General features: G+C 46.9%; 1 protein-coding gene across 7 annotated transcripts in view; it reads right to left on the reverse strand.

Annotated features, from left to right (window-relative positions):
• Window positions 1-27,937, reverse strand: part of luc7l (LUC7-like (S. cerevisiae)) — a 74,897-nt gene that overhangs the window by 37,856 nt on the left and 9,104 nt on the right. For all 7 annotated transcript variants that reach the window (XM_038820312.1, XM_038820313.1, XM_038820316.1 and 4 more), the window contains 2 exons: window positions 23,971-24,069; window positions 275-385 (listed from right to left, as the gene is read on the reverse strand). In XM_038820312.1, the coding sequence (XP_038676240.1) occupies window positions 275-385; window positions 23,971-24,069 (210 nt within the window). The remainder of the gene's footprint in view (window positions 1-274; window positions 386-23,970; window positions 24,070-27,937) is intronic.

A 27,937-nucleotide genomic window follows, 5' to 3' on the forward strand; every position in this document is an offset into this window, starting at 1 on the left:
GGAGAAGCACTATGCATCAAGTAGCAAGCTGGATGCCTTTTCTGAAGTGGAAGTCCACGGGAAAGCTCATGGGCAGAATAACCTTTTATTTGAAGCAGCTAGAATTGGAGCCCAATTTAAATATTTCCCCGTTTCAGATGGGGGGGGGGGGGAAAACTACTGATCATTCATATTGATTGAGACAAACACATCATACTGACTTACTATTCATATTATCATACAGATGAACAGACAATGAAAATGCTTAATCAAGCCAAGGTAAAGTGGACTGTACCTTAGCAGCTACTTCAGCACTGATTTCTTCCTGTGTTTCTGCCAAACGCTTCTTTGCAATGTCGGTTCTTCTGTCACAATCAACAATAAAACTTTCAAGGTGTTCCATGGCCTAGAAAATGACAAAAAGCTAATTTGTGACAATTTAAAAATCAGTAATAAAAGCATTTTATTTTCAGGCTTTAGCACACAACCCATTTGTTTACAAGAAAAGTACATCCTTATGAATACAAGAGCAACAAGGAACTTTTGATGGCTTATCAAATTTGACCAATGATTCCGGTGAGCGGGATGTGCTGAGTGGACGCAGGGAAGGTGGCTCTCCCCTGGGAATGCAGAAAAACAGCACTTTTGTACGTCCTGGCTCCCTTCAAGGTGGCACTGGAGAAAACAGAGATGACTGGAGGCACAAAGCCAAAAATCAGGGACCGACCAAAGTGACCAAATCGTCTCCCTGGAAACAAAAGCGGCAAGATTGTTGGCAACGCAAAGGGCACTGAAGGGGAGGGTGAAGAACCAGGAGAATCGGTCGCACCTAAAAACCTCCATATAGTGAGCCTGGCGGAGGGCATCGAGAACAGGCGGCACGGCAGCACAGTGGTTAGCACTGTTGCTTCAAAGCACTAGGGTCCCAAGTTCGATTCCAGGCTTTGGTCACTGTCTGTGCGGAGTCTGCACGTTCTCCCAGTGTCTGTGTGGGTTTCCTCTGGGTACTCCGGTTTCCTCCCACAAGTCCCGAAAGACATGCTGTTAGGTAAATTGGACATTCTGATTTCTCCCTCTGTGTACCTGAACAGGCGCCGGAATGTGGCAACTTGGGGCTTTTCACACTAACTTAATTGCAGTGTAAGCCTACTTGTGATAATAAAGATTACTATTATTATTAAATAGCCCATCAAACCTGTTGAATTCTCACCCCAGCCTCTCACAAGACAGCTGCAACTACCGAAAATGCCGGGAAATAACTACATGATCCGAAAGGATGGCAGGGCCAGCAAAAGCCTGGAAGAGGAGGAACAGGATGACGGTGAGCATGAGGAGTGAGTTGCAGCCGGTCACATCCAAGCGGGCTGGGTCGCCGGGATTCACGTCGAACTATCCACTGATAAACAAGTGGATGGTCCTTATGACACAGGGGCTCAGAAACAAAGGACGCCATCAAGTTGGAAATGGTGGCGACATTAAAGGCAGCAGTTGCAGATGAGCTGGCTCCCTTCAAGGAGGCATTGGAAAAAACAGATAACTGGAGGCACAGGAGACAACAATCAGGGACCTAGGAGAAATGGGTGACCGTCCAAAGTGACCAAATAGCCTCCCTGGAAACAGATGTGGCAAGGTTGGTGGCGACGCAAGGGGCACTGAAGGGGAGGGTGGAGGACCAGGAGAATTGGTCACAACGCCAAAACGTCCATATAGTGAGCCTGCTGGAGGGCATCGAGAACAGGAACTCCATGGAATATGTAACCCAGATGCTGGGTAACCTGGTCAGAAAGGAGAGCTTTCCCAAAGCCCTGGAGATAGGCAAAGTCTACAGGTCACTCCAGCCAAAACCTACAGCGGGGGAGCATTCAGGGCCCGCACTGGCAAAGCTGCACCGATACCAAGATCAAGAAAAGATCCTGAACTGGGCAAGGCACACTCGGTCCTGCCAGTTGGAAGGCCATTCAATAAGTCTACTAGGACATTGGAGCAGACTTGGCCAAGCGGTGCACTGAATTTAACACAGCCGAGTGGAATGCGGTTCAGTATGCTGTACCTGGCCAAACTGTGGGTAGCCTTCAAGGAATTCTACTTCAACCCACCGCCCAAAGCCAGACAGGTTTGGTGGTGGACACGGTCTAGGATGGCAGCAGCAACAGCGCCAGCAGTGAAAGCAAATTCACTTCAAAAAGACATTTACACAGGGCAAAACTGCCTTGCATTTGACCTATCTTCGAGTCCCAGGAGGGAGGGGATGATAGCGGAGAGGGGCAGAAATAGGTACGGGCAGATGGGGTGGGGGGGGGGGGGGGGAAAGAGAGATAGAAGACAGGGATCGCTCTTGGGAGGAGGGACACCACACTAGCCGGCAAGTCAGTGCAGAGAAGTATGGGCGAAGGGGGCTGCGCCACAGCTCCTGACAGGGAGGGAGTGCCTGGCAGAAGGGTTAGGTGGTGGGGGGGGCGTGAGAGTCAAGAGGGAAGGACAGACCCAAGAAGGGGAAGCGGGAGATGGGCAGAAAGCTCGCTACGACAGGTCGCACATGGTGGCAGAGAAAACAGCAGCAGCAGCCACCTTGGTGGACCCCGAAGTAAAGGAGAACCCCAAAGGGCACAGGCCCTGCCACATGGAGTGAATGGCAAAGACAGCCATCCTGGTTGGCCCCTGGACCTGGGGAAACCCCCTAGCACAGGAATGTTGCCACGTGGAAAGTACTGTCATCGTGGCCATCTTGAATGATCCCCAAACAAAGGAAAATCCCGGAGTGCAGGGGCGCATCCACGAGATAAGTACGGCTGACCCATAAGTAACCAGCAACCAGAATGGGGATGTCTCATCCTCCACATTCTAGGAGACGCTGAAGAGATTGATCAGGGGGGAAATTATTGCATTTAAGGTGCGCAAAGACAGGAAGGAGAGGACTGCCAGCTGACTCCATACTGGAGGTGGATCAGCGATACTCTGTGGCCCAAACCATGAAACTGCTGAGAGAGAGAAAAAACTGCCATGGACTTCGACCGGCTCTCCACCAGGAAAGGTGCACCAACTCCGCCATATACGGGGACCTTTTATGAACATGGAGATAGCCACCTGGTGGCTCACCAGCTGAGAAAGCAGGGAGCCACAAGGGAAATACTTCAGGTTATAGCCAGAAGCAGCAGGCAGATGACGTCCGGTGGCGACTATGAGGGAGTAGGTCGCACATTTGATGGCTCCCGTTTCGGTCGGACTTTTGGACCTCCCCCCCCCCCCCCCCCCCCCCCCGCCGACCTCTTTGCGCTTTTGAGCGCGGAACTGGAAAGCAATAGTACTCAGGCACAGGACCCATACAGAATTGTACGGACCTAAGAAGCCGGAGGGACCGTAATCAGCAGAAGAAGTGGTCGAGTGAGGGCACAGTGGAGGCTGAGAGAGAGATCAACATGGCTGGGGTTCAGAGTAAGGCGCCGACAGTCCAGCCCACAATGGAGCAGCTGCTGCAGACCATGCAGGAGGGCTTTTTGGCTTTGAAGCATGCCAACTTGGAGCCGCTACAGAAGTTGATTGATCGGATGAGAAAAAGGCTGGATGATCAGGCTGAGAAGCTCCAGCAGTTGGAGAAGTCAATGGAGGAGCAGACTGACTTTCAAACGGTGGCGGATGTGGAGATTCGGAGGCTGAGGGACCAGCAAAAAGTGCTTCTGGAAAGGCTGGAGGACCTGGACAACAGATCTCACCGGCAGAACGTGAGAATCATGGGCCTCCCGGACTAGATGTGTGGAAGGTATGTTTCAGAAGTTGCTGGGGAACGAGGTGTTCCCGCGCCCACCAGTGGTGGACAGGGCACACAGAGTGCAGGTGAGGCAGCCGCGACGAGGGGGTCCCCCACGAGCGATGGTGGTACACTTTCACAGGTACCTGGACAAGGAACGGGTGCTGCAATGGGCAAAGAGCACACGAAGCTGTACTTCGGACAATACCACCCTGCGTGTTTACCAAGATTTGAGCGCTGAGGTGGGCTGGAGGAGGGGAGGCTACAAGCAGGTGAAGGAGATGCTGTATAAAAACAAGGTGAAATTCGGGCTGCTTTTTCCGGCGCAACTGTGGGTTACGAATGAGGGTCAGCACCACTATTTTGAGGAACCCGAAGAGGTGTTTGTTAAGAAGCAAGACCTGGCCCTGAGCTGAGGACGTTTGGACTCATGTTAGAACTTTTAAGTATATGTGGTGTCTCTCTCGTTTTGAAAATTGCCTGCATGTTTGGGTCCGTTTTTGTTGTTTCTTTTTTCAACTTTTTTAGGGGGTTGGAAGGTGGTAGGGATGTGTTTTTCTTTTGCGTGCTTTTTGCGTGGTTTACCTGAATGTTTCCTGTTTGGGCTCTTTGATTAGTTGGAGTTTGGCTGGGGGAAAATAATAAAGAAAACAGTTGGGTTGGGTTAAAATGGCTGCATCAGGGGAAATTTGTGCAATCTTTCTCTGTGCCTGTATGGGAAGGACTGTTATTTCTTATCTCTTTTTTTTTCTTGTTTAACTTGAATTGTGCTATTGTTATCATAGAAGTTAATGCATATTATCATAGAATTTACAGTGCAGAAGGAGGCCATTCGGCCGATCGCGTCTGCACCGGCTCTTGGAAAGAGCACCCTACCCAAGCTCAACACTTCCACCCTATCCCCATAACCCAGTAACCCCACCCAACACTAAGGGCAATTTTGGTCACCAAGGGCAATTTATCATGGCCAATCCACCTAACCTGTGCATCTTTGGACTGTGGGAAGAAACCGGAGCACCCGGAGGAAACCCACGCACACACGGGGAGGATGTGCAGACTCCGCACAGACAGTGAACCAAACCGGAATCGAACCAGGGACCCTGGAGCTGTGAAGCAATTGTGCTATCCACAATGCTACTGTGCTGCCCACATTGTGGGGGTTATTTCTGACTTATATAGAGTTTTTGCTGATCTGGAGAAGTGGTATGGATGGGTCGGGGGAGGGGTGACTGGGAACAATGGGTGGGAGACGGGCTGGTGCCGAGGCTGGGAGCCCCAGGCTAGCTGTGTACAGCTAGTCAATGGAGGCCGAGGTGGGGGGTGTGCATATAGTTAAATTAGAGCAGGGGTTAGGTGATAGGATGGTGTTGCTGGGGGGGAGGGGGGGGGGGGGGGGGGGGAGCTGTTCTGCTGATGGGGATGGAAACTAGGCATGGCAACAGGGAGGTCATGGGTGGAGCCGGTCAGGAGGCGGGCCAGATGAAGCGCGACACATGGCTGGGGGGCTGGCCAAGGAAAGGGGATGGGGCGAAGTGCCCCCCCCAACCAGGCTGATCACCTGGAATGTTAGAGCGTTAAACGGGCCAGAAAAGAGGGCGTGTGTTTGTGCATCTGCTGGTTCTGAAGGTGGACATAGTCTTGCTGCAGGAGACGCACCTGAAAGTGGCAGACCAGGTTAGGTTAAGGAAGGGCTGGGTGAGTCAGGTCTTTCATTCGGGGCTTGATTCTAAGACGAGGGGTGTTGCGATCCTGATTAATAAAAGGGTACAATTTGAGGTGGAAGGCACAGTCGTGGATGGGCGTGGCAGGTTCGTTATGGTGGAAGGGTAAGCTCGAAGGGGCGAGAGTAGTCCTGGTCAGTGTGTATGTCCCTAATTGGGACAATGTGGATTTTATTAGGAGGATGCTAGGGAAGATCCCCGACTTGGACTCGCGTACGTTGATCATCGGCGACTGCCCTAATACAGTCCTGGACCCGAGCCTGGACCAGTCATGTTCAAGAACGGGCCGGTTGCCAGCGACGGCAAAGGAACTGAAAGGGTTCATGGAGCAAACGGGGGGAGAAGGAAGAAGATCCGTGGAGATTTAGCCGGCCGACAGCGAGGGAGTTCTCGTACTACTCCCACATCCACAAGGTGTATTCACGAATTGACTACTTTGTAGTCAGTTGGAACCTGCTGTCCGGAATGGTGGGGGCAGAATATTCGGAATTGCCATATCGGACCATGCTCCGCACTGGGTAGACCTGCAGTTTTGTAAGGACAGCTTTCAACGCCCACCATGGAGGATGGAAGTTGGATTACTCTCAGACAAGGCGGTGTGTGAGAGGCTGAGGAAATGCATGCAGAATTACCTGCAGGTGAACGATACTGGAGAAGTCTCGGCAGCGATGCTCTGGGAGGCACGGAAGGCAGTGGTGAGAGGGGAGCCGATTTCAATCCGGGCGTACAGGGACAGGATAGATAGGTCAGAGACGGACCGACTGATTAAGGAAATTCTACGGACGGACAGGAGTAACGCGGAATCCTCGGGGCCAGAGTTACTCAGGAAATGACAGAGGCTGCAGGCTGAATTTGGGGTGCTGACTACAGGCAAGGCTGTAGAGCCCTGGTCAGGATCGAAGAGGAATTGGGGGGCCTGAAGGTCATGCAGTCGGGTAAAGCTCCAGGGCCGGACGGGTGTCCGGTGGAGTTTTACAAAAAATTTGCCGGGATAGTGGGGCCAATGCTGGTCAGGGTCTTTAATGAGGCAAGAGACAGAGGGAGTTTATCCCCGACAATGTCGCAGGCCACATCTTGTTCATTCTGAAACGGGATAAGGACCCGGAGGCTTGAGAGTCATACAGGCCGATCTCTTTGATCAATGCAGATGCCAAGTTACTGGCCAAGATTTTGGCGACTAGAATTGAGGACTGTGTACCGGATGTAATTGTGGAGGACCAAACCGGGTTTGTAAAGGGGAGGCAGCTGGTGGCCAACCTAAGAAGGCTGCTCAACGTGATTATGATGCCCCCGGAGAGTAGGGAGGTAGAGATAGTGGTAGCCATGGATGCTGAAAAGGCTTTTGATCGGGTCGAGTGGGATTATCTGTGGGAGGTACTGGGACGGTTTGGGTTCAGGGCGGGGTTCATCGACTGGGTTAGGCTATTGTATCAGGCCCCAGAGGAGAGTGCAAGGACGAACAGGACGACAACAGACTACTTTATAGTTTATAATTTAGGCTGAAGGGGTTGCCGTTCAGGCTAGTGGAGGAAGAGTTTCCGATATTTGGAGACTCAGGTGGTATGGGACTGGGGCAGGTTGCATCAGCTCAACCTGTCCCGACTGGTGGAACGAGTGAGGGAGGAGGTCCAGAGGTGGGATGCGCTCTCGCTGTCATTGGCAGGGAGGGTGCAGACTGTTAAGATGACGATTCTCCCGCAGTTCTTGTTTGTTTTTCAGTGTCTCCCCATTTTTATCCCGCGGTCCTTCTTTAATTACATAGAATTTACAGTGCAGAAGGAGGCCATTTGGCCCATCGAGTCTGCACCGGCTCTTGGAAAGAGCACCCTACCCCCTACCCAAGGTCAACACCTCCACCCTATCCCCATAACTCAGTAACCCCACCCAACACTAAGGGCAATTTTGGACACTAAGGGCAATTTATCATGTCCAATCCACCTACCCTGCACATCTTTGGACTGTGGGAGGAAACCGGAGCACCCGGAGGAAACCCACGCACACACGGGGAGGATGTGCAGACTCCGCACAGACAGTGACCCAAGCCGGAGTCGAACCTGGGACCCTGGAGCTGTGAAGCGATTGTGCTATCCACAATGCTACCGTGCTGCCCACGGTAGAGGCTGACTAAAATTATTCTGGGATTTGTATGGGCAGGGAAGTCCCCGCGGGTGAAGAGGGTGATGCTTGAAAGGAACAGAGGAGAAGGGGGGCTGGCATTGCTGAACTTCAGCAACTATCACTGGGCGGCCAACATAGCGATGATAAGGTGGGTGCGGGGTCGGTTTGGGAGCGGATGGAGGCTGCTTTGTGCAGGGGTACTAGCTTAGCAGCCCTGGTCATGGCGCCTCTGCCGCTTCCGCCAGCACGGTACTCCACCAGCCCGATAGTGGTGGCGGCTCTTCGGATCTGGGGCCAGTGGAGGAGGCATGTCGGGGAGGCAAGAACATTGGTGTGGACCCCAATCTGCGGCAACCACTGATTTACCCCAGGGAACATGGACTTTGGAGGAGGGCGGGGATTGTGAGGATGGGGGATCTGGAAGAGAAGTTTGGGATGGAGAGGGGGAACGATTTTAGATACTTTAGGGTGCGGGATTTTGTACGCAGACTGGCGCCGTCATTCCCACGTCTCCCGCCAAAGGGAAGCAGGACAGGGTAGTTTCTAGGGGAGAGGTGGGAGAGGGTAGAGTCATAGACGTCTACAAGGAACTAATGGGAGTTAAGAATACGCAGACCGAGGGTCTGAAGCTTAAGTGGGAAGAGGACGGTGTCTAGGCAGAAGCCCTGAGCATAGTAAACACGAATGTAACATATGCCAGGCTCAGCCTGATCCAGTTTAAGGTCGTGCACCGGCCCCACATGACGGTGGCCTGGATGAGCAAATTCTTTGGGCTGGAGGACAAGTGTGCTAGATGTGCCGGAGGGCCGGCTAACCGTGTACACATGTTCTGGTCATGCCCTAAACTCGAGGGTAGTGGCAGGGATTCGCAGATGTCATGTGCCGGGTACTGAAAACTGGGGTGGTAATGAGCACTGAGAATTGGGGGATATTGAGGCAGGTCCTTGCATGAACAGAGCCCTGGTTTGCACTATGTTTAATTTGTGTCTTGACTTCTTTTTTTTGGTATTGTACAATGTCACTTTTTCTACATGCCTAAAATACCTCAATAAAATGGTTTGTTAAAAAAAAGAAGCAGCAGGCATATAGTCGCTGCGCCAGAAAAAAATCAATGAAGCCTTCACAACTTTCTACTGAAGGCTGTACACCTCCAAGTCCCCGGAGGGACACTCGAAGATGACGCAGTTCCTCGACGTGCTGAAGATAAATGATGAAGATAAAAGACAGGGTCTGGAAGCACCACTAGAATTGGGGGAAGTCATGGAGAATATCAACTCAAAGCAGGCGGGACGCTGGGGCCAGATGGATTCCCGGCGAACTTAAGACAAAACGTTTGCGCCAGCCATAATAATTGCCACAAGCCTCAATATCGCTGAAACCCAAGAAGGCCAAAGATCTGACGGAGTGCAGGTCCTACAGGCCCACATCACTACTTAACACAGACACAGATCCTGGCGAGGCGGCTGGAGAGCTGAGTGCCAGAGATGGTTGTGGAGGACCAGATGGCTTTGTCAAGGCTAGGCAGCTAACATTGAACATCAGGCGCCTGGTGAATGTGATAATTATCCCATCCAGGGATAGAACACCAGAAGTGATCATCCCCCTGGACGCAGAAAGGCCAGACAGGTTTGAATGGAAGTACATCCTAGAGGTATTGGAACAGTTTGGGCCAGGGCTTATCTCCTTGGTGAAACTACTGTACAGCACTCCCATGGCAAGCATACGGACAAATACCACCAGCTCTAGATACTTCCGGCTTTCCGGTTGCACAAGGTACAAGGTGGGGATGTCCGCTGTCCCCGCTGCTGTTTGCCCTGGCGATTACCCTCAGTGTGACAAATGGGTGGAGGTGTATCCAAGGGGGGGACAGGGAGAATGGAGTCTCATTCTATCAGATGACCTGACCCTCTACATCGCAAAGCCCCGCACCAGCATCGAAGGGATAATGAAACGCCTGAAGGTGTTCAGAGCCTTCTCAGGTTGCAAACTTAAACTAAGCCAAGAGCGAGATCTTCCCTATGAACCCGCAGGGGGAGGAGAGAGAGCTGAGGGGACTGCCGTTTAAGCAAGTCAAGGGCAAATTCTGCTACCTGGGGATCCAAATAGCCACGACTGGACACGGATCCACAAATGGAACCTCACGAGTCCGTAACAACCCCTCAGCCAGCTAAATGCTTGAGGAGTCCAGTGGTAGTAGATGTGGTACCAAATGAGACAACATTTTGGCCTCACATGGCCCTACCTGCAACAACCACAGGCTCACTCCCGTGATGATGGATGCCACCTTCAGAAGGTGGGGACAGGATGAGGGGGCTCTGACAATTAGACATGTACATGGACGATAGCGATCCTGGGGGAACTCGCGGAGAAGTTCCAGTTACTTCGAGGAAGTGACCTGAGCTACATTCAGGTCAAGGACTTCCTCTGCAAAGAAACACCATACCCCCAGATACCAGGACACTCGTTAGTAGAAGAACTGCTGGCTACAGGCGACCTAGGAAAGGGAAACTGTGCAGACCTATACGGGCGACTGTTGGAGGAGGTACACTCCCCTCTGGATGAGACAAGAGAAAAATGGTAGGAGGAATTCGGCACAGAGATAGGGAGAGGACTCTGGATCGAGGTACTGCAGAGGACGCACTTCACCTCCATGTACGCAGGGCTGAGTCGAACACAGGTAGGGCGTCGGGCCCCCTCCCCATTCAGAGTTTGCATTGTGGACCTTGTGTTGCCCTTTTATGTATTTTATTTTTATTTTATTTTATTTTCATGTACAAAATGATCTGTTTGAGCTGCTTGCCAAACACAGCTAAAGGTGGTGCAGAGAGCGCGCCTAACCAGAGCTCTAATGAGTGGGTTCTTTCTGGAGGTGGAGGACAAATGCAAACAGTGCCAGGGAGGCTCGGCCAACCACACCCACATGTTCTGGGCATGCCCCAGACATGCTGGGTACTGGACGACCCTCTTTAAGTCCGTGTCCAGAGTTATGGGAGTAAGGGTGGAGCCATGCGGTCTTAAGGGGATCAGATCAGCCAGAACTCTTAATGGGGAGGGGGCCGAAGCCCTAGCCTCCCTGATCGTCCGTAGGAGAATCCTGCTCATCTGCCGATCGGCAACACCACCCAAGATTGCATTTATTGTCGGACCTGGCAGAATTTGTATGGCTGGATAAAATAAAATTCGCCATCAGTGGTCAGAAGGCGGCTGCCACAGGATGTTATTCCAAGAGCTGTTTGGATTTGTTTATTGTCACGTGTACTGAGGTACAGTGAAAAGTATTTTTCTGCGAGCAGCTCAACAGATCATTTAGGACATGAAAAGAAAAGGAAATAAAAAGAAAATACATAAAAGGGCAACACAGGGTACACAATGCAAATACATACACACCGGCATCAGGTGAAGCATACAGGAGTGCAGTATTAATCAGCTCATAAGAGGGTTTTTTTTTAAGGAGTCTGGTAACAGAAGGGGAGTGGTTTTTGAATCGGTTTGTGTGTGTTCTCAGACTTTTGTATCTCCTGCCTATGAAAGAAGTTGGCTTCGATTTTTACTTTATCAGGTTTGAATTTTGAGAATCCACGAGTTTGAAAGGGTCTTTTCTCAAACCTGCAGCCTCTTGGATAAATCAGAAATCAGAACACCAAGATTGGTTATCAACAAATTGCAGTGCATGCAAATTAATGGGAATATGGGTTTTATAGTTCACATGTGACCTCATAGCACCAAAACATGCATCCAAGTAGAAATCCTACATTGGAGGAGGCCATTCTCCCCATGGAGTCTGCATGACCCTCCGAAAGAGCACCCCACCCAGGCCCACTCCCTCGCCCTATCCCACCTAACCTGCACATTCCTGGACGCAAAGGGGCAATTTATCATGGGCAATCCAACTAACCTGCGCTTCTTTTGGACTGTGGGTGGAAGCCGGAACACTGGGAGCAAACCCACAGACACGAGGAGCAAGTGCAAATTCCACACAGACAGTTACTGAAGGTTGAAATTGAACTCAGATCTCTGGGTTGCTGCTGTGAAGTGCCAGTGCTAACCACTGCATCAGCATAGCAAACAACAAAGTGAAATAAAAAGAGTTATGGTGGTATAAAATACTCAAAAACTCAGCATTTACTGAATATTGGTGTTTATACAGTACATTACACGGGAGAAAAGCCAAGTGCTATGGTACTGGACAATCAATGCTTTAACTATGCCAACTTTTAATCCAGTTGGCCACATTAGAACATAGAACATAGAACAGTACAGCACAGAACAGGCCCTTCGGCCCTCAATGTTGTGCCGAGCCATGATCACCCTACTCAAACCCACGTATCCACCCTATACCCGTAACCCAACAACCCCCCCCCTTAACCTTACTTTAATGAGGACACTACGGGCAATTTAGCATGGCCAATCCACCTAACCCGCACATCTTTGGACTGTGGGAGGAAACCGGAGCACCCGGAGGAAACCCACGCACACAGGGGGAGGACGTGCAGACTCCACACAGACAGTGACCCAGCCGGGAATCGAACCTGGGACCCTGGAGCTGTGAAGCATTTATGCTAACCACCATGCTACCCTGCTGCCCCATTGTCCTGTATCCCATGGGTTTTCACTTTCTTGACCAAATTGCCACTTGGTACTTTGTCAAACGCTTTACTGAAATCCATGTACACACCTTCATCAACCCTTCTTGTCACTTCCTCAAAGAATTGAATCAAATTTGTGAGGCAAATAGACCTTCCTTTAACAAATCCATGCCAACTATCCCTGACTAGTCCATAACAATCTATGACAGTTAATCCTATATTTCAAGATTAATTCTACTAATTTGCCCATCACCTAGGATTGTTTCACATTTCCATCGATCCCTTTTGAAACAATGTAACCACGTTTGCATTTCTCTAGTCCTCCGGTACCTCTCCTTCATCTAGTGAGGATTGGAAAATCATCCTCCGAGCATCTGCTATCTCCTCGGTGACCTCTTTCAGTAGCCCTAGAAACAATCTATCTGGCCCTGGCGACTTAGGATTTCAACTCTTTGAGTACTTCCTCTCTCTATGATTATCCCATTTAACATCTCAATGTTTCTCCTGGACTTTATATCTGCATCATCCATTTATTTTGTAAACACGGAGACAAAATATGAATTAAAAACGTTTCCCAGCCTCTACATCTACACAAAATTCCCTTCATCTGATAGGTCCCACTTGTTTCCTTAACTGACCTTTTACTATTAACATATTGCTAAAACATCTTTGAGTTTTCTTTTACTTTACTTGCTCATCTTTTTCAAGTCCTCTCTTTGATTTCCTTATTTTCTTTTTGACTTTGTCCCTGTTCTTCCAATTGTCGCCTAGGCTATCTGCATTCCTTAGTTCTTTGTGCCTATCATATGCTTTATTTTTCTGTTTGACCTTCCCTGCATTCCTCTAGACAACCAGGGGTGTCTAGATTTGGCAGTACCACTCTTATTTTTGGATGGGACATGTCTACTTTGTACATTCAGGATCTTGTTTTTAGTGCTTCTCACTTGTTTTCCACTGATTTATCCTCTCGCAATACTGGCCAGTCAACCTCAGCCAAGTCCCTTGAAAAAATGAATGAAAAAATGAAAATCGCTTATTGTCACGAGTAGGCTTCAATGAAGTTACTGTGAAAAGCCCCTATCGCCACATTCCGGCGCCTGTCCGGGGAGGCTGGTACGGTAATAGATATAGGACAGAGGTCAGAGGTGGGTTTTTTACGCAAAGAGTGGTGAGGCCGTGGAATGCCCTACCTGCAACAGTAGTGAACTCGCCAACATTGAGGGCATTTAAAAATTTATTGGATAAACATATGGATGATAAGGGCATAGTGTAGGTTAGATGGCCGTTAGTTTTTTTTTTCCATGTCGGTGCAACATCGAGGGCCGAAGGGCCTGTACTGCGCTGTATCGTTCTATGTTCTATGAACCGTGCTGCTGGCCTGCTTTAAAAGCCAGCGACTTAGCCGAGTGAGCTAAACCAACCTTCTGCTTTCTGCAAAATTTGCCATCCTGTTGTTAAAATTTTTTACTCCTGCTTTATCTCCATCCTATTTGATCATTATACCCGATATGGTCGCCAACTGTCACTTCACCAACTTGCCCTTTTTCATTCCCCAAAACTAGAACTCTAATTGCAGTTCACCTTGTTGGATTTGTCACTAATTGATTGAAAATGTTGTCCTGGACACACTGCATGAATTTTTCTCCCGCAGTTCCCCTAATATTGTTTGAATCCCAGTTGATTTTGGGATAATTAAAGTCTCGTACTATTATTGCCCTCTTGTTCTTACAGGCTGATATTTGCCTGCATAGTTGATCTTTTATCTTCCTTTCACTATTTGGGGGTCTGTAATATACTCCGAGTAGTGTCACTGCTTCTTTTTATTTTTAGGCTCAATCCATAAAACCTCGTTTGTTGACCTGTTTAATACATCATCCCTTCACACAACTGGAATTGATTCTTTAACTATTAGTGTTATTCCCACTCCTTTTTTATCTCGCACTATATCCTGCCTGAAAACTGTATCCAGGAATATTGAGCTGCCAATTTTTCCCCTCAATTAGCCAGGTTTCCGTTACAGCAACTCCATCCTGCTGCCGTGTATCTGCTTGTGCCCTTAAGTTAGCTACCTTGTTTTTAATGCTCCTTGCATTGAAGTAAAAATAGCTCAACACCACCATTTTCCCTCTAATTGTGCACAATTCTGGTTACCACACTACCAGAAGGTTGTGGATGCTTTGGAGAGGGTACAGAAGCAGTTTACTAGGATGCTACCTGGAATGGAGTGCATTAGCTAGGAGAAGCTATATGAAGCTTCCCGTGGGGCAGCATGATAGCATAGTGGTTAGCACAATGGCTTCACAGCACCAGGGTTCCAGGTTCGATCCCCGATTCCTGTCTGTGTGGAGTCTGCACGTTCTCCCTGCGTCGGCGTGGGTTTCCTCCGGGTGCTCCGGTTTCCACCCACAGTCCAAAGAGGTGCAGATTAGGTGGATTGGCTCTGCTAAATTGCCCTTAGCGTCCAAAAAAAGGTACAGTAAGGTGGAGTTACCGGGATAGGGCGGAAGTGTGGGGATAGGGTGGAGGTATGGGCTTAGGTAGGGTGCTCTTTCCAAGGGCCGGTGCAGACTCGATGGGCTGAATGGCCTCCTTCTGCACTGTAAATTGTGTGACTGTGAAGAGGTTAAATAAACTCGGTCTGTTCTCACTGGAAAGACGGAGGTTGAGAGGCGACCTGATAGCGGTCTACAAGATTATGAGTGACATGGACAGAGTGGATAGTCAGATGCCCTTTCCTAGGATAGGAGAGTCAAGTACGAGGGAACATAGGTTTAAAGAGCATGGGGAAAAGTTTAGAACAGATGTGCAAAGCAAGTTTTCTTACACCGAGGGTGGCAAATACATGGAATGCGCCCTGGAGAGGTGGTGGAAGCAGGTACGATAGTGGCATTTAAGGGACACCTAGACAAATATATGAATAGGGTGGGAATGGAAGGATACAGACTCCGTAAGTGCAGACTGTTTTAGTTTAGACAGGTACCATGGTCGGCGCAGGCTTGGAAGGCCGAAGGACCTGTTCCTATGCTGTATTGTTCTTTGGACACATTTTAACCCTGGCTTCTCTTGTAATTCCAAGCCTATGGGACGTACGGACTACAGATCTGATATCACACCGGCATCTGAATTTACATAGCACGTTACTGCCAAATTTGAATATGAATAGGTCTTTCTTGCAATGGGCCATAGCATGTCTATCTTGCAGTTGTATCTGGTTGTGAGAGAAGGTGGCACCACTAAACCCAATGCAACAGCAACTGGGACACGGCAGTGTATTATAACCAGAGTTGATTTCTTTAAAATGACTAATCCTGTTAGGACTCATTACATTATCTGTATTACTAAAAAAAAAACTTTGTGCTCCAATGGCTAGCTGATCTGAGACACCAGAATATTTGAGTCAATCCTCTGGGAATTCTAGCTTTACTTTTCAGACTCTATTAATTCTCAATTGTACATGAATTAAATAACAGAAGGTGATATAGTGTGTTGAAAGGTTTTGGATGTAGTATTTTTAAAGTTACATTTGGCAGTAACGTGCTATGTAAATTCAGATGCCGGTGTGATATCAGATCTGTAGTCCGTACGTCCCAACAACTGGAGGATTGATCAAACCGCACTGACCATTTTCAACCAGCCTGTTTGCAAAATATTAAAATATTAAATGTTTTTGCATGATTGGACAACACTGGCTAAACAATCCTGATAGTGCTAAGAATTACACTTACAACCAATTTAAGGTCATCATTCAGGTGCACACTTACAAGTGCTAGACGCTACATATATTCACACACAAGGCCCTATCCTCTGCAAACATGTCCACACATTGTGCCTCTTTCAACTAAACAAAAGCTTGGAGGATGGCTATTCCCTGGTCCATACAGAATGGCGATTCCTTGACTGTGTTGAAGTGCCTGGTTCAAATTTAGACAAAAGTATGGCAGTTAACAGTGGGGCATGGCAACATCTCTTTTATTTCAAGTCCACTTGACAACCAACCAATCAGTATCCTCTTCTCATGCAGTATAAATTCCCTTTGAGATTTGGTACTCTTGCAAATCTGTCCTCATAAGTACAAGACAAAAAGCTTCAACAGCATGTGTCTTTTTTCAGCCAATACTCAAAAATCCAATTAGTCCCAATCTCTAGGTTTTCCCTCATCGGTCTGCATTTTCTCTCCTTAAAGCATTCATCCAATTCCATTTTGAAATCTATTATTGATTTTGCTTCAACCATATCAGGCAGTTCAGTCCAAATCATAACCATTCATTGCATAGCAATTATTTTCATGTTGCCTCTGGCTCTTGTGCAAATCTCCAAATCCATACCAGAGTTACTGACACTTAGTCAATGGAAACAGTTTATTTTTATCCACTCCAACAAACCCGGTATCAGTTTTAATAATTTCTATTAAATTCTCTTGGGGTACCACGTTCACCACCCTGGCTGCATAACCATGATCACTGAACCAAGAATTGTTATTACGCAGGAGGCCAAACGGCCCGCCGTGTCTGCACCGGCTCTCCAAATGAGCAATGTAACTTGGGAGCCATTGCTACTCCCCTGTTTTGTCCCAGTACCCCTGCACATTATTTGAATAGAAACAATCCTTTGAGGCCCTCGAATGCCTCAAATGAATCTGTCTCCATCACACCTCCAAGCTGTGAATTCCAGATCCGAACCACTCGCTGTGTGAAAAACATATTTCTCACATAACATTTGCTTTGTTTGCGAATCACTTTAAATCCGTGTCCTCTCATTCTTGACCCTTTTTATGAGCAGGAACCGTTTCTAGTCATCTACTCTGTCCACCTCCTGATTATTTATTTAATATTTTTTATTCTCCTCCTTTTTCAAATTTTCTCTGAAATGTAAACCCACCAACAATAAACAATAATCAGTAACAAATATGTCAATCCCCATATCAATAACAACGATCCCATCCTCCCACCAAACCCAAAACATTAGCCCGCATGTTCACACAAACAAATGGCAAAAAGGAATTAGAGATCACCCATAGTTGCCATTAACACACAGCCCTCCTCCCCCCAACCCTCCCACTCACCCGCCCCAACTAACGTTCAATGTTATCCAGTTCTTGAAAGGGAATAATGAATAATGCCCATGAATTGTAGAACCCCTCCATCCTTCCCCTCAGTTCAAACTTAACCTTCTCAAGAGTTAAGAATTCCAACAGGTCCCCCCCGCCACGCCAGGGTGGAGAGGCTGCTCTCCATCCCAACAGGATCCGCCTTCAGGCGATCAACGAGGCGAAGGCTACAACAGCTGCCTCCACACCCGTTTCCAACCCTGGTTGGTCCGACACCCCGAATATGGCCTCCTGGGGTCCCGGGTCCAGTTTCACGTGCACCACTTTAGAAATTACCCTAAAAACCTCCTTCCAGTAATCCTCTAGCTTTGGACAGGACCAAAATATATGAAGGTGATTAGCAGGGCCCCCCGCAACGCTCACACACATTGTCTACTCCTTCAAAGAATCGGCTCATCCTCGCCCTCGTGAGGTGTGCTCTGTATACCACCTTCAGCTGTATCAGCCCCAACCTCGCACACGAGGTGGAGGCATTTACTCTCCAGAGCACCTCACACCAGAACCCCTCCTCCACAACCTCTCCCAACTCTTCCTCCCACTTTGCTTTGATCCCTTCCAGTGGTGCCTTCTCCTCTTCCAAAATAGCTCCGTAAACTGCCGACACGACCCCCTTCTCCAGTCCCCCTGTCGTCAGCACCTCCTCCAGCAATCTGGAGGCCGGTTCCACCGGGAAGCTCTGTATCTCCTTTCTGGCACAATCTCAAACCTGCATGTATCCAAATATTTCCCCTGCTCCAGCCCATACTTCGCTTCCAGCTCCTTCAATCCTGCAAACCGACAACTAAGAAACAAATCTTTGTGTCTTAATCCTCTTCTCCTCCCATTTCGGAAAATTTCCATCCCACTTCCCTGGTTGAAATCGGTGATTCCCCGAATCGGCATTTCCCTTGACCCTGCCCCCAACCCGAAGTGTTGGAGAAACAGCCTCCAAATTCTCAATGAAGCTATTATTACCGGACTCCCTGAGTATTTCGCCGGAGCTATCGGGAGAGGCACTATTGCTAGTGCTTTCAATTCCAACCCCCTGCACAAACTCTCCTCCATTCTGACCCACTGGGAATCAACCCCTCTGACCCAGCTCCACACCATCTCCACATTCGCCAGCCAGTAGTAGTACATCAGGTTCGGAAGCCTGCCTTCCCCTCTGTAGAAGCACCTTTCTAACTCTTGCCATCTTCCCTCCCCATATGAACAAAGTAATCCTTCCCTCAATCTCTCTGAAAAAAGCCTTTGGCAGGAAAATCGGCAAGCATTGAAAAATAAACAGAAATCGCGGCAACGCATTCATTTTAACTGCCTGCACCCGACCCACCAGTGACAGAGGGAGACCATTCACCATGCCACATTAGCTTTCACTCTCCCCACCAAACTAGAAACGTTGTAACTGCGGAGCCCCCCCCCCCCCCCCACCCCCCGGGCAACCTGCATCTCTAGGTACCTAAAGTGAGTCTCTGCCCGACGAAATGGCAGCCCCCCACCCCTGCCCCCACCCCAGACACCACAAAATACTCTCTCTTGTCTAGATTTAGTTTGTACCCTGAGAAAGATCCAAACACTCGAAGCAGCTCCAATAATCCCCCTATCGACACACTTGGTTCCGACACATATAACAGCAAGTCATCGGCATATAAGGACACCCTATGTTCTATCCCCCCCCCGCACTATTCCTTTCCATACCGCCAAACTTCTTAATGCGATGGCCAACGGCTCAATCGCGAGTGAAACAGCAGGGACGGACATTGGACATCCCTGCCTAGTCCCACGGTGGAGAGAAAAATATCTCGAGCCGACGTTGTTTGTGAGGACACTCGCCCTCGGCTCCTTATATAGTAGCTTTACCTAGTTCACAAATCTTGGTCCAATCCCGAACCCCTCCAGAACTGCCATCAAGGATCCCCATTCTACCCGGTCAAACGCCTTCTCAGTGTCCAATGCCACAACCACCTGTTTCCTCCTCTTACCCCCCCCCCCCCCCCCCCCCCAGCGAGCGTGGGCGTAACCTGTCCAACCTTGGCTCCTGCACCAAGTTCCATTCCCCCCTCCACTATCAGTTTGTGTGTGTGTCCAAGTTGGGGATGGCCCCAAACACCTTCTTTGGGAATCCCACAACGTCCCAATTGGGACCGTATACACTTAACAGCGCCACTAACTTCCCCTCCAGCGCCCTTGTCACAACCACATATCTACTCCCCTGATCTGCCACCATCTTCTCCATCTGGAAGCTTACTCTTTTGCTGACCATTACCGCTACCCCTCGAACCCTTCCAACAAATCCAGAGTGAAACGCCTGACTAACCCAGCTCTTTTTAAGTCTCACCTGGTCCTTCATCCTCAGGTGAGTCTCCTGCAGCATTGCTACATCCGCTTTCAAACTTTTAAGATGCGCAAGCACCCTTGACCTCATGACCGGACCTCCTAACCCCCTCACGTTCCACGTGACTATCCTAACTCTCACCCCCCCCCCCCCCCCCCCCAACCCTTCTTGTCCACCACCATCATACCACCGGGCCCTGCCCCATGAGCCTGACCCACCCCTATCCATTAACATCGAACCCCTTCTCTCCCCCCCCCCCACATTTCCTCTCGAAAAAACATTTCCCAGCATCAATCTCCTTCTCCCCCCCCACCACCCTCATTCGCCTCGTAGGCCCATCAAAACTTGCTAACCAGGCTCCAACGTCCGCAGACGTTCTCTCACCTCTGTTCACCAGCCTACTTTAGTTCGCTGGCGCGGGTGGCTACCCCTGCCAAGGTATACCGTCCCCTCCCCCACCCAGTCTCAGAGAAAGAAAAAAACAAAAACAACAATCCAACCCATACCAGTAGCTCCTCAAGATTTTAAACAACTCTATCAAATCTCCTCTTTGCCTTTTCTCCAAGCAGAGACAGTCCCAACTACTCAAATCTATCCTGATAACTGAAGTTTCTTATCCCTGGAACTATTCTTGTAAACCTCTTCTACACTCTCTCCAATGCATTCACATCCTTCCTATAGTGTGGCACCCTGAACTGTACACAATACTGCAGTTGAGGTCTAACTAGTGTTCTCTGTACAGGTTCAACATAATCTCCTTGCTCTTGTACTCTCTGCCCTATCAATAAATCGCAGGATACTTTACGCTTCATGTTACGCCCTCCTGGGCAAGTGCGCGGTCAATTTCAGTCCCACTTGACCTGGAGTCGGCAACACAATTGGAATTAATAAATAATTGGTATAAAAGACCCAAAGTCTTTGGCCCTTAGCTGCCCAATAACTAGTCACCAAGTTTGTCATGTTAAACACAATTAATGTTATCAATAACAATAACTATAATTAAATATGCAGCACATACAAATCACCTATTATCTAATTCCTAACCCCCTTTCCTGTACACACACACAGACCAGACAAAAAACAGGGAAAAGAGGGATGTAACATAATAATGAAAGTAAAAAGATAAGAGACTGTTTCAGATGGTTGTCCTCTAGCACACCTTTCTTCGATCTAGGCTTTCAGTTTGAAGATCCGGCATTCCGTCTGTAATGATTTTCACTGTAGATTCATCCAGTTTCTGCAATTTCAGAAATACAGCAGCTATACAGCTTTTCTGGAGTAACCAAAGAGCGAGAGGGCAGCTCCTTCCCTCAGTGTCCAGGATCTGACTGTGCTTTCCTTGGTTCTCTGAAAAATTATGCCACTTCGGTAGGATCCAATCACCATCGCCTGTTACCGGGCAGAATGCAACCTTTTGGCCAATTCATTGCCATCAGCCAATCAATCGAACCAAATCCCTCCGATCTCTCGGGTGATAAAAAGTCTAAATTCTGCTGTCCGAAGGTTAGCAGTGTTCTCCACTTCCTCTGGTCGACTTAAAAGATATATGTCCATTAAGAATTCATGGATCAAAGTGATTACGGAAAACATAAAGTAATAGAATTAATAGTGCAGGAGGCCATTCAGCCCATCGAGTCTGCACCGACCCTCTAAAAGGGAATCGTACCTGGGCCCACAACCCCACTCTATTTCCGTAACCCAAAGTAACCTACAAACCTTTGGATACTAAGCGTAATTTAGCATGGCCAAACCGCCTGGCCTGCACATCTTTGGACTGAGAGGGGAAACTGGAGCACCCATAAGACATAGGAGCAGAATTAGGCCACTCGGCCCATCAAGTCTGCTCCACCATTCAACCATGACTGATATTTTTCTCATCCCCATTCTCCTGTCTTCTCCCCATAATCCCCGACTGCCTTATTAATCAAGAACCTATCTATCTCTGTCTTAATGACACTCAATGATTTGGCCTCCACAGCCTTATGCGGCAAAGAGTTCCACAGATTCGCCACCCTCTGGCTGAAGAAATGTATCCTCATCTTTGTTTTAAAGGATCGTCCCTTCAACGTGCAAACTTTACATAGTCACCCAAGGCTGCAATTGAACTCGGACCTCTGGCACCATGAGGCAGCAGTGCTAACCTCTGTGCCACCGCCGCAACGGGGAAATGAGAAATAAGAGAATCAACAGGAAAGGGCCCTTACATTCATTAACTGCTCTCTCCACCTGTCCTGTCACCTTCAATGTTCGATGCACGAATACACCCAGGTCCCTCTGCTCCTACGATCCCTTAATAATTGTACCTCTTAATTTATTTTGGCTCCCCATGTTCTTCCCACCAAAATGCATCACCTCACACTTCTCCACATTGAACTTCATCTGCCACCTATCTGCCCACTCCACCAACTTGTCCTTTTGAAGTACTACACTGCCCTCCACAGTTTACAATACTTCCAAGGTTTGTATCATTCACATTTTGTATGGTCCTATCACACCAGAACCATTCTAGTAAATCTGTTCTGTATTCATTGCAAAGCCTACTCATGCTTCTACAGTGCATTGGTCAGAATTGGGTGAAATTGACTGGTGCCAGAATAGTGTTCTATACATTTTAGCATCACTTTCTGGCTTTGTAGTCTCTGCCTTTATTTATAAAGCTCAAGATTACATATGATTTATTAGCTGTTTTTATTAACCTGTCCTGCCAAAGGCTTGTGCACAAAAATCTCCAGATCTCCCTGTTCCTGCACCCATTCAGTTTGTATTCTTCCCCCATTCTCCCCACCAAAATGTATCATCTCATTTTCCTGTGTTGAATTTCAACATTCCACCTGCCAGACACAAGTAATTTATTTTTGTGTGCGCAACTGAGCAATCAAAGAAATGATAGCTTTTGCTCTTACTGTAACTTTTCTGTAGCAGTTTGATACAACCGAGTGGCCATTTGAAAGGGCAGATAACAGTTAAGTACATTGCTGATGATCGACAGTCAGGCAGACTGCAAGCTTTCGCCCATAAAATCATTAGTTCACCAGTAGTGTTGTTAAAGAAAAACTGACAGCGTCATGGTCTAGCTATTTATTTCAGATTTACTTAATTAACTGAAATCAAATTCACAAACAGTTGTGATGGGATTTGAATGTACATCTCCTGGCTATTAAACCAGCCCCTCTGTATCACTAGTTCATAGCAACTCTACTGTCATATGTTGTAATAAAACTGCAGACTTAAAGATAGTTAACAAAATGTTTAATTTGCAAGCTGCTTCAGATATATTGGTGAAGAAAATGCTAATTTGTTTCATCTAATATATGTAGATATATAAACCATCTACAAGATGTACTGCAGGAACTCACCAAGATTCCTTAGGCAGGTTCTTGATTAATATGGGGATCAGGGGTTATGGGGAGAATGCAGGAGAATGGGGATGAGAAAATATCAGCCATGATTCAATGGTGGAGCAGACTCGAGGGGCCGAGTGGCCTAATTCTGCTCCTATGTCCTATGGTCTTATAGTACTTTCCAAACCCACTACCATCTAGACGGGCAAGAGAAGTAGATATCTGGGAATCGCACCAGCTGGAGGTTCCCCTCCAAGCCACTCACCATCCTGGCTTAGAAATGTATCGGCCATTCCTTCACTGTCACTGGGTCAAAATCATGGAACTCCCTCCCAAATAGTGCTGTGGGTGCACCTACACCTTAGGGACTGCAACCACCATCTTCTCAAGGGCAATTAGGGATGGGCAATATATGCTGGCCTAACCTGCAATGTTTATATTCCTTTAATGAATTCTTAAATATATATATATTATAATATATATATTATAATATATATATATATATAAAAAACGTATACAGAACATAATGGGGCTAGCTCAGGGGGCTAGTGTGTGGTTTAAAATAACTCCAACAACGCAGGTTTGATTCTTGTTCCTGAGGTGAGCCTGGTAACTGTCATCTTACCCTGACTCGGAGTGTTGAAGGCAATAGCAAACCTACCATTCAATTAGAAAAAATAAACAGCGTAGAAAAAAAGAACTCAGGATGAAACACCAGCAGACAATGAACCAAGGAGCTGTCTTCAGGCAGTGAACGAACCAATGAATGAAGAATTCCTTATGTTAGTTATAAAAACCAGCCAAAGTGAAGGGTCAGTGAAGGTAGAGTTGCCCAATTACTACATGAATATTCAGTGTTGGAACTAAAGGAACCACCCTCCGCTAATTTCACCACCTCTTACAAGCTTTTTTTCAAATTTTTACACTCTAACTTTGAAATTCCAACACACTTCTCCATTTTGCACCAATATTACATTTGGCCACAGGAACAATAATATTTTCGATGACAGTGATCAGAAAAAGCCCAAATTAATTCAGACTGAAATTTTTGTAACTTACATCCAACTCAAAGAATAAATCTCTTTCCTTTGCAGCAATTTCATAATCGGCTCTCAATGCGAGGTCGTGAATCTTTGTGCATTCTCCCAAATCCATGCGCTGGTTAAAAAGATAATTTTTAAACGTAACTACTCGCTCATAATTCAATGACATGTGCATAAGCACAAAGTACATATTTTGCTAACACTTGGTGCAGTTCTTACAGCAACTGGCTATTACAGCACCACCAATTAACAAAATCAAACAATGCTATTTCCTGACTAATTTTAGAAGATGACTGCTCATTAGCCATCAAAACGGCAAAAAAGTTCCAACAGTCAACATCTTGATAAATTTTTACAAATACCAAAATACTAATTCTATGTTAGGCTCTTAGTTTTCATTTTTATAGCTTAGTCATTCACAGTAAAAAAGTTCAACATGACATCGATTGGTGTAAATTTGTTTCAGTGAACTTAAAAATGAATACCTACAGTCCAGCGGTCAATTAAATTATCAAGTCATAAAAAAGAATTCAAATTTTATCTATTCAAAGAAAACAAATTTGTCCACTTAACAATGCAATGTTGCATGACAACAATGTGCATTTACACAGCATTGTAAGTGACCTAACATAATTTGAGGTGTTTCACAGGAACACGACACCAAAAGAGGAGATATTAATGATAGGGGGAGCGAGAGACAGGGCCCCGAGAGGGAGCCTGTGGTGCAGCAGTATCGTTACCGAACTAATAATCTAGAGACCCAGCATAATGCTCTGGGGACCCGGGTTCAAATCCAGCCATGGCAGATGGTGAAATTTAAATTAAATTAAAAGTCTAATGATGACCATGAAACCATTGTCAGCTGTCATTTAAACTCATCACATTCACTAATGTCCTCCAGGGAAGGAATTCTGCCACCCTGACCTGGTCTGGAGGAGAGAAAGAATCAGTAGGAATTAAGAGAGAAAAAGGGAGATTGTTATGGAGGGAATAAGGCAGCTGAAGACACAACCACCAATAACGAGGCAAAGCAAGTGGCAATGCATAAAGTCAGAGTTGGTGAAACACAGTGCTCTCAAAGGATGGTGGAGATTGAAGAGGTACAGAGTTAGAAAACAGAATTAGAGCTGGTTTAGCTTAGTGGGCTATACAGCTGGTTTGTGATGCAGAACAAGGCCAGCAGCGTGGGTTCAATTCCCGTACCAGCTGAGAATTCAAAATTTTCCCTCTTTGTACCCAAACAGGCGCTGGAATGTGGCGACTAGGGGCTTTTCACAGTAACTTCATTGCAGTGCTAATGTAAGCTTACTTGTGACAATAAAATATTTATAGAAACAAGAAAACATCATCCGACCCCACAAGCTTGTACCACCATTCAATTAGATAATGGTTGGTCTGTACGATACTACCATCTGCGTGCTTTGGATCCATAACCCTTTATACCTTTGCCAAAAAAAACTTTATTGGCAGTATTTAAAATTTCAGTTGACCTAGCCTCAACAGCTTTTGAGGGAAAGGGTTCCAAGACAGTGCAGGTCAAGATGGATGGATTTGATCACTGGTGTGAATTTTAAATTTGAGGTGCTTGTGAAGTGAGTGCCAAATTTTGGTCAAAAATCATGTGTGATAAATAGTTTCCGTGCAAATTAGGCTACAGGCTATTTTCAATTAGCTCAATTCAAATTTCCAAATTAGGAGTAGGCCATTTGGCCCCTCGAGCTTGCTCTGCCATTCAACAAGATCATGGTTAATCTGAACGTGCGGTTATAAGTTACACCCCTCCCGGCCTTCAATAAACTTTCACCTCCATGTTTGTGGAAGATGGGAGGTCAGGGAGGAAATTGTCGAGAACTGAGTCTGCAGTTAACAAAAGCGTGGCAATGGATGGATTGAGGCAGGAGTGGCGACAGAAGTGGAAGCTTGCAATATTTGTGTCGAGAAGGTACGGGCTTGAAGACTCAACCCGGAGTCAAATAGGACTCGCACAATTTTACTTCTAGTTGATCATTTTCCAATTCTGAGTTCAGAGAAAAATTGTTCTGATCCATCAAATAACTTGCCATATATTGTGACTGCAATGCAGCATTACGAGGGGGGGCATGGACAGACAGAATTATAACAGGAAATAAGGAAATGCCAGAAACATGCAATAAATATTTTATTTCCATCTTCAAGGTATAAGACACAAAATATTTGGGAAGTACTAGGAAAAGCTCAAACGAGAATGACAAAGGCACAACAAATCCCCTGGGCTTGATGAGCTGCATTTTATTGTCTTAAAGGGGTGGCTGCAGAGCAGTGAATGCATCAGTTTTGATCTTCCAGCAATCCTTATATTTTAGAATAGCTTCCCAGGGTTGCATGAACAAACATAGCCCTTATGTTTAAGAAAAGAGTAGGAAAAATGGGGAACTATAGGTCTATTAGCTTATCAGTAGCAGGCAAAAAGTAGGCAGAGTCTATTAGGGAAAATTATTGTGCGATTGAGCACGCAACTCACATTTATGAAAGGGAAATAATTTTTGACAAATCTGTTAATTATTTTAAGGATGTAATTAGTAGGATAGTTAAGGAAGAACCAGTGGATGTTGTGTATTTAGTTTTTCGAAAAGCATTTGAAAAAGTGTCAATGAGATTATTATTCAAAATTAGAAAAGGGATTTGGGAGTAAAACATTGGCATGGATTGAAGATTGATAAATGGACTGAAAGAGTAGGAACGAATTTAGACATTTTTGGGTTACCAGGCTATAATTAAGTATTTTCAAATTCAGTCTTGGGACATGACATTGCTGTCAAAGTCAGCATTTACAGTCCCTTCTTAACTGTCCTTGAGATGGTGATGGTGTGAGGAGCTGCTGCCTTAAACTGCTACAGTCCATGTCATATAGGTACACCCACATTGCTGTAAGGGAGTTCCAGGATTTTGATCCAGAGACAACGGAGGGATGGCAAAATAGCTCCAAGGTGCGAGATTTGGAGGCGATCACGTTTTCAGGAATCTGTCACCCTTGTTCTTGTAGGTGGTAGAAGTTGGTTTAGAAGGTTCTTGGTGAGGTACAGCAGTGCATCTTATAAATGGTACACACTGCTGCCACTGCTTGCCTGCGATAGAGGGAGTGACTATTTAAGATAGTGAGTGAGGTACAAATCAATCAGGTTGCTTAGTCCTGAATGGTGTTGAGTTTCTTGAGTGTTGCTGGAGTTGCATTCACCCAGGCAACTGGAGAGTATTCCATTACGCTCCTGACTTGTGCCTTGTAGATGGTGGACAGGCTTTGAGAAATGAGGAAGCAAGTTACAAGCCTCAGAATTCCCAGCTCTGGCCTGCTCTTGTACTGCGGCAATCACATAGAACATTACAGCGCAGTAACTTCGGCCCTCGATGATGCGCCGACCCGTGAAACCATCTGAAGCCTATCTGACCTACACAATTCCATTTTCATCCATATGTCTATCCAGTGACCACTTAAATTTGGCGAGTCTACTACTGTTGAAGGCAGGGCGTTCCACACCCCAACTACTCTCTGAGTAAAGAAACTGCCTCTGACATCTGTCCTATAAGGTAAGGCAGTTGAACTTAGGGCTTGGATCAGTACCTGGGAATATGATGTTATTGGTATTACTGAGACTTGGTTGAGGGTAGGGCAGGACTGCCAACTGAATATCCCAGAGTATAGATGCTTCAGGAGGGATAGAGAGGGAGGTAGAAGGGGTGGAGGAGTTGCATTACTCGTCAGAGATTATATCACAGCTGTGATTAAGGAGGGCACGATAGAGGATTCGAGCACTGAGGCAATATGGGTGGACCTAAGAAATAGGAAGGGTGCAGTAACATTGTTGGGACTTTACTACAGGCCTCCCAAAAGTGAGCATGAAGTAGAGGTACAAATATGCAGATAATAGAAAAATGTAGGAGCAATAGGGTGGTTGTGATGGGAGATTTTAACTTCCCCAACATTGAATGGGATTCGTGTAGTGTTG

The sequence above is a fragment of the Scyliorhinus canicula genome, chromosome 15 (assembly GCF_902713615.1).
Source record: "Scyliorhinus canicula chromosome 15, sScyCan1.1, whole genome shotgun sequence".
Taxonomy (NCBI): Eukaryota; Metazoa; Chordata; class Chondrichthyes; order Carcharhiniformes; family Scyliorhinidae; genus Scyliorhinus; species Scyliorhinus canicula.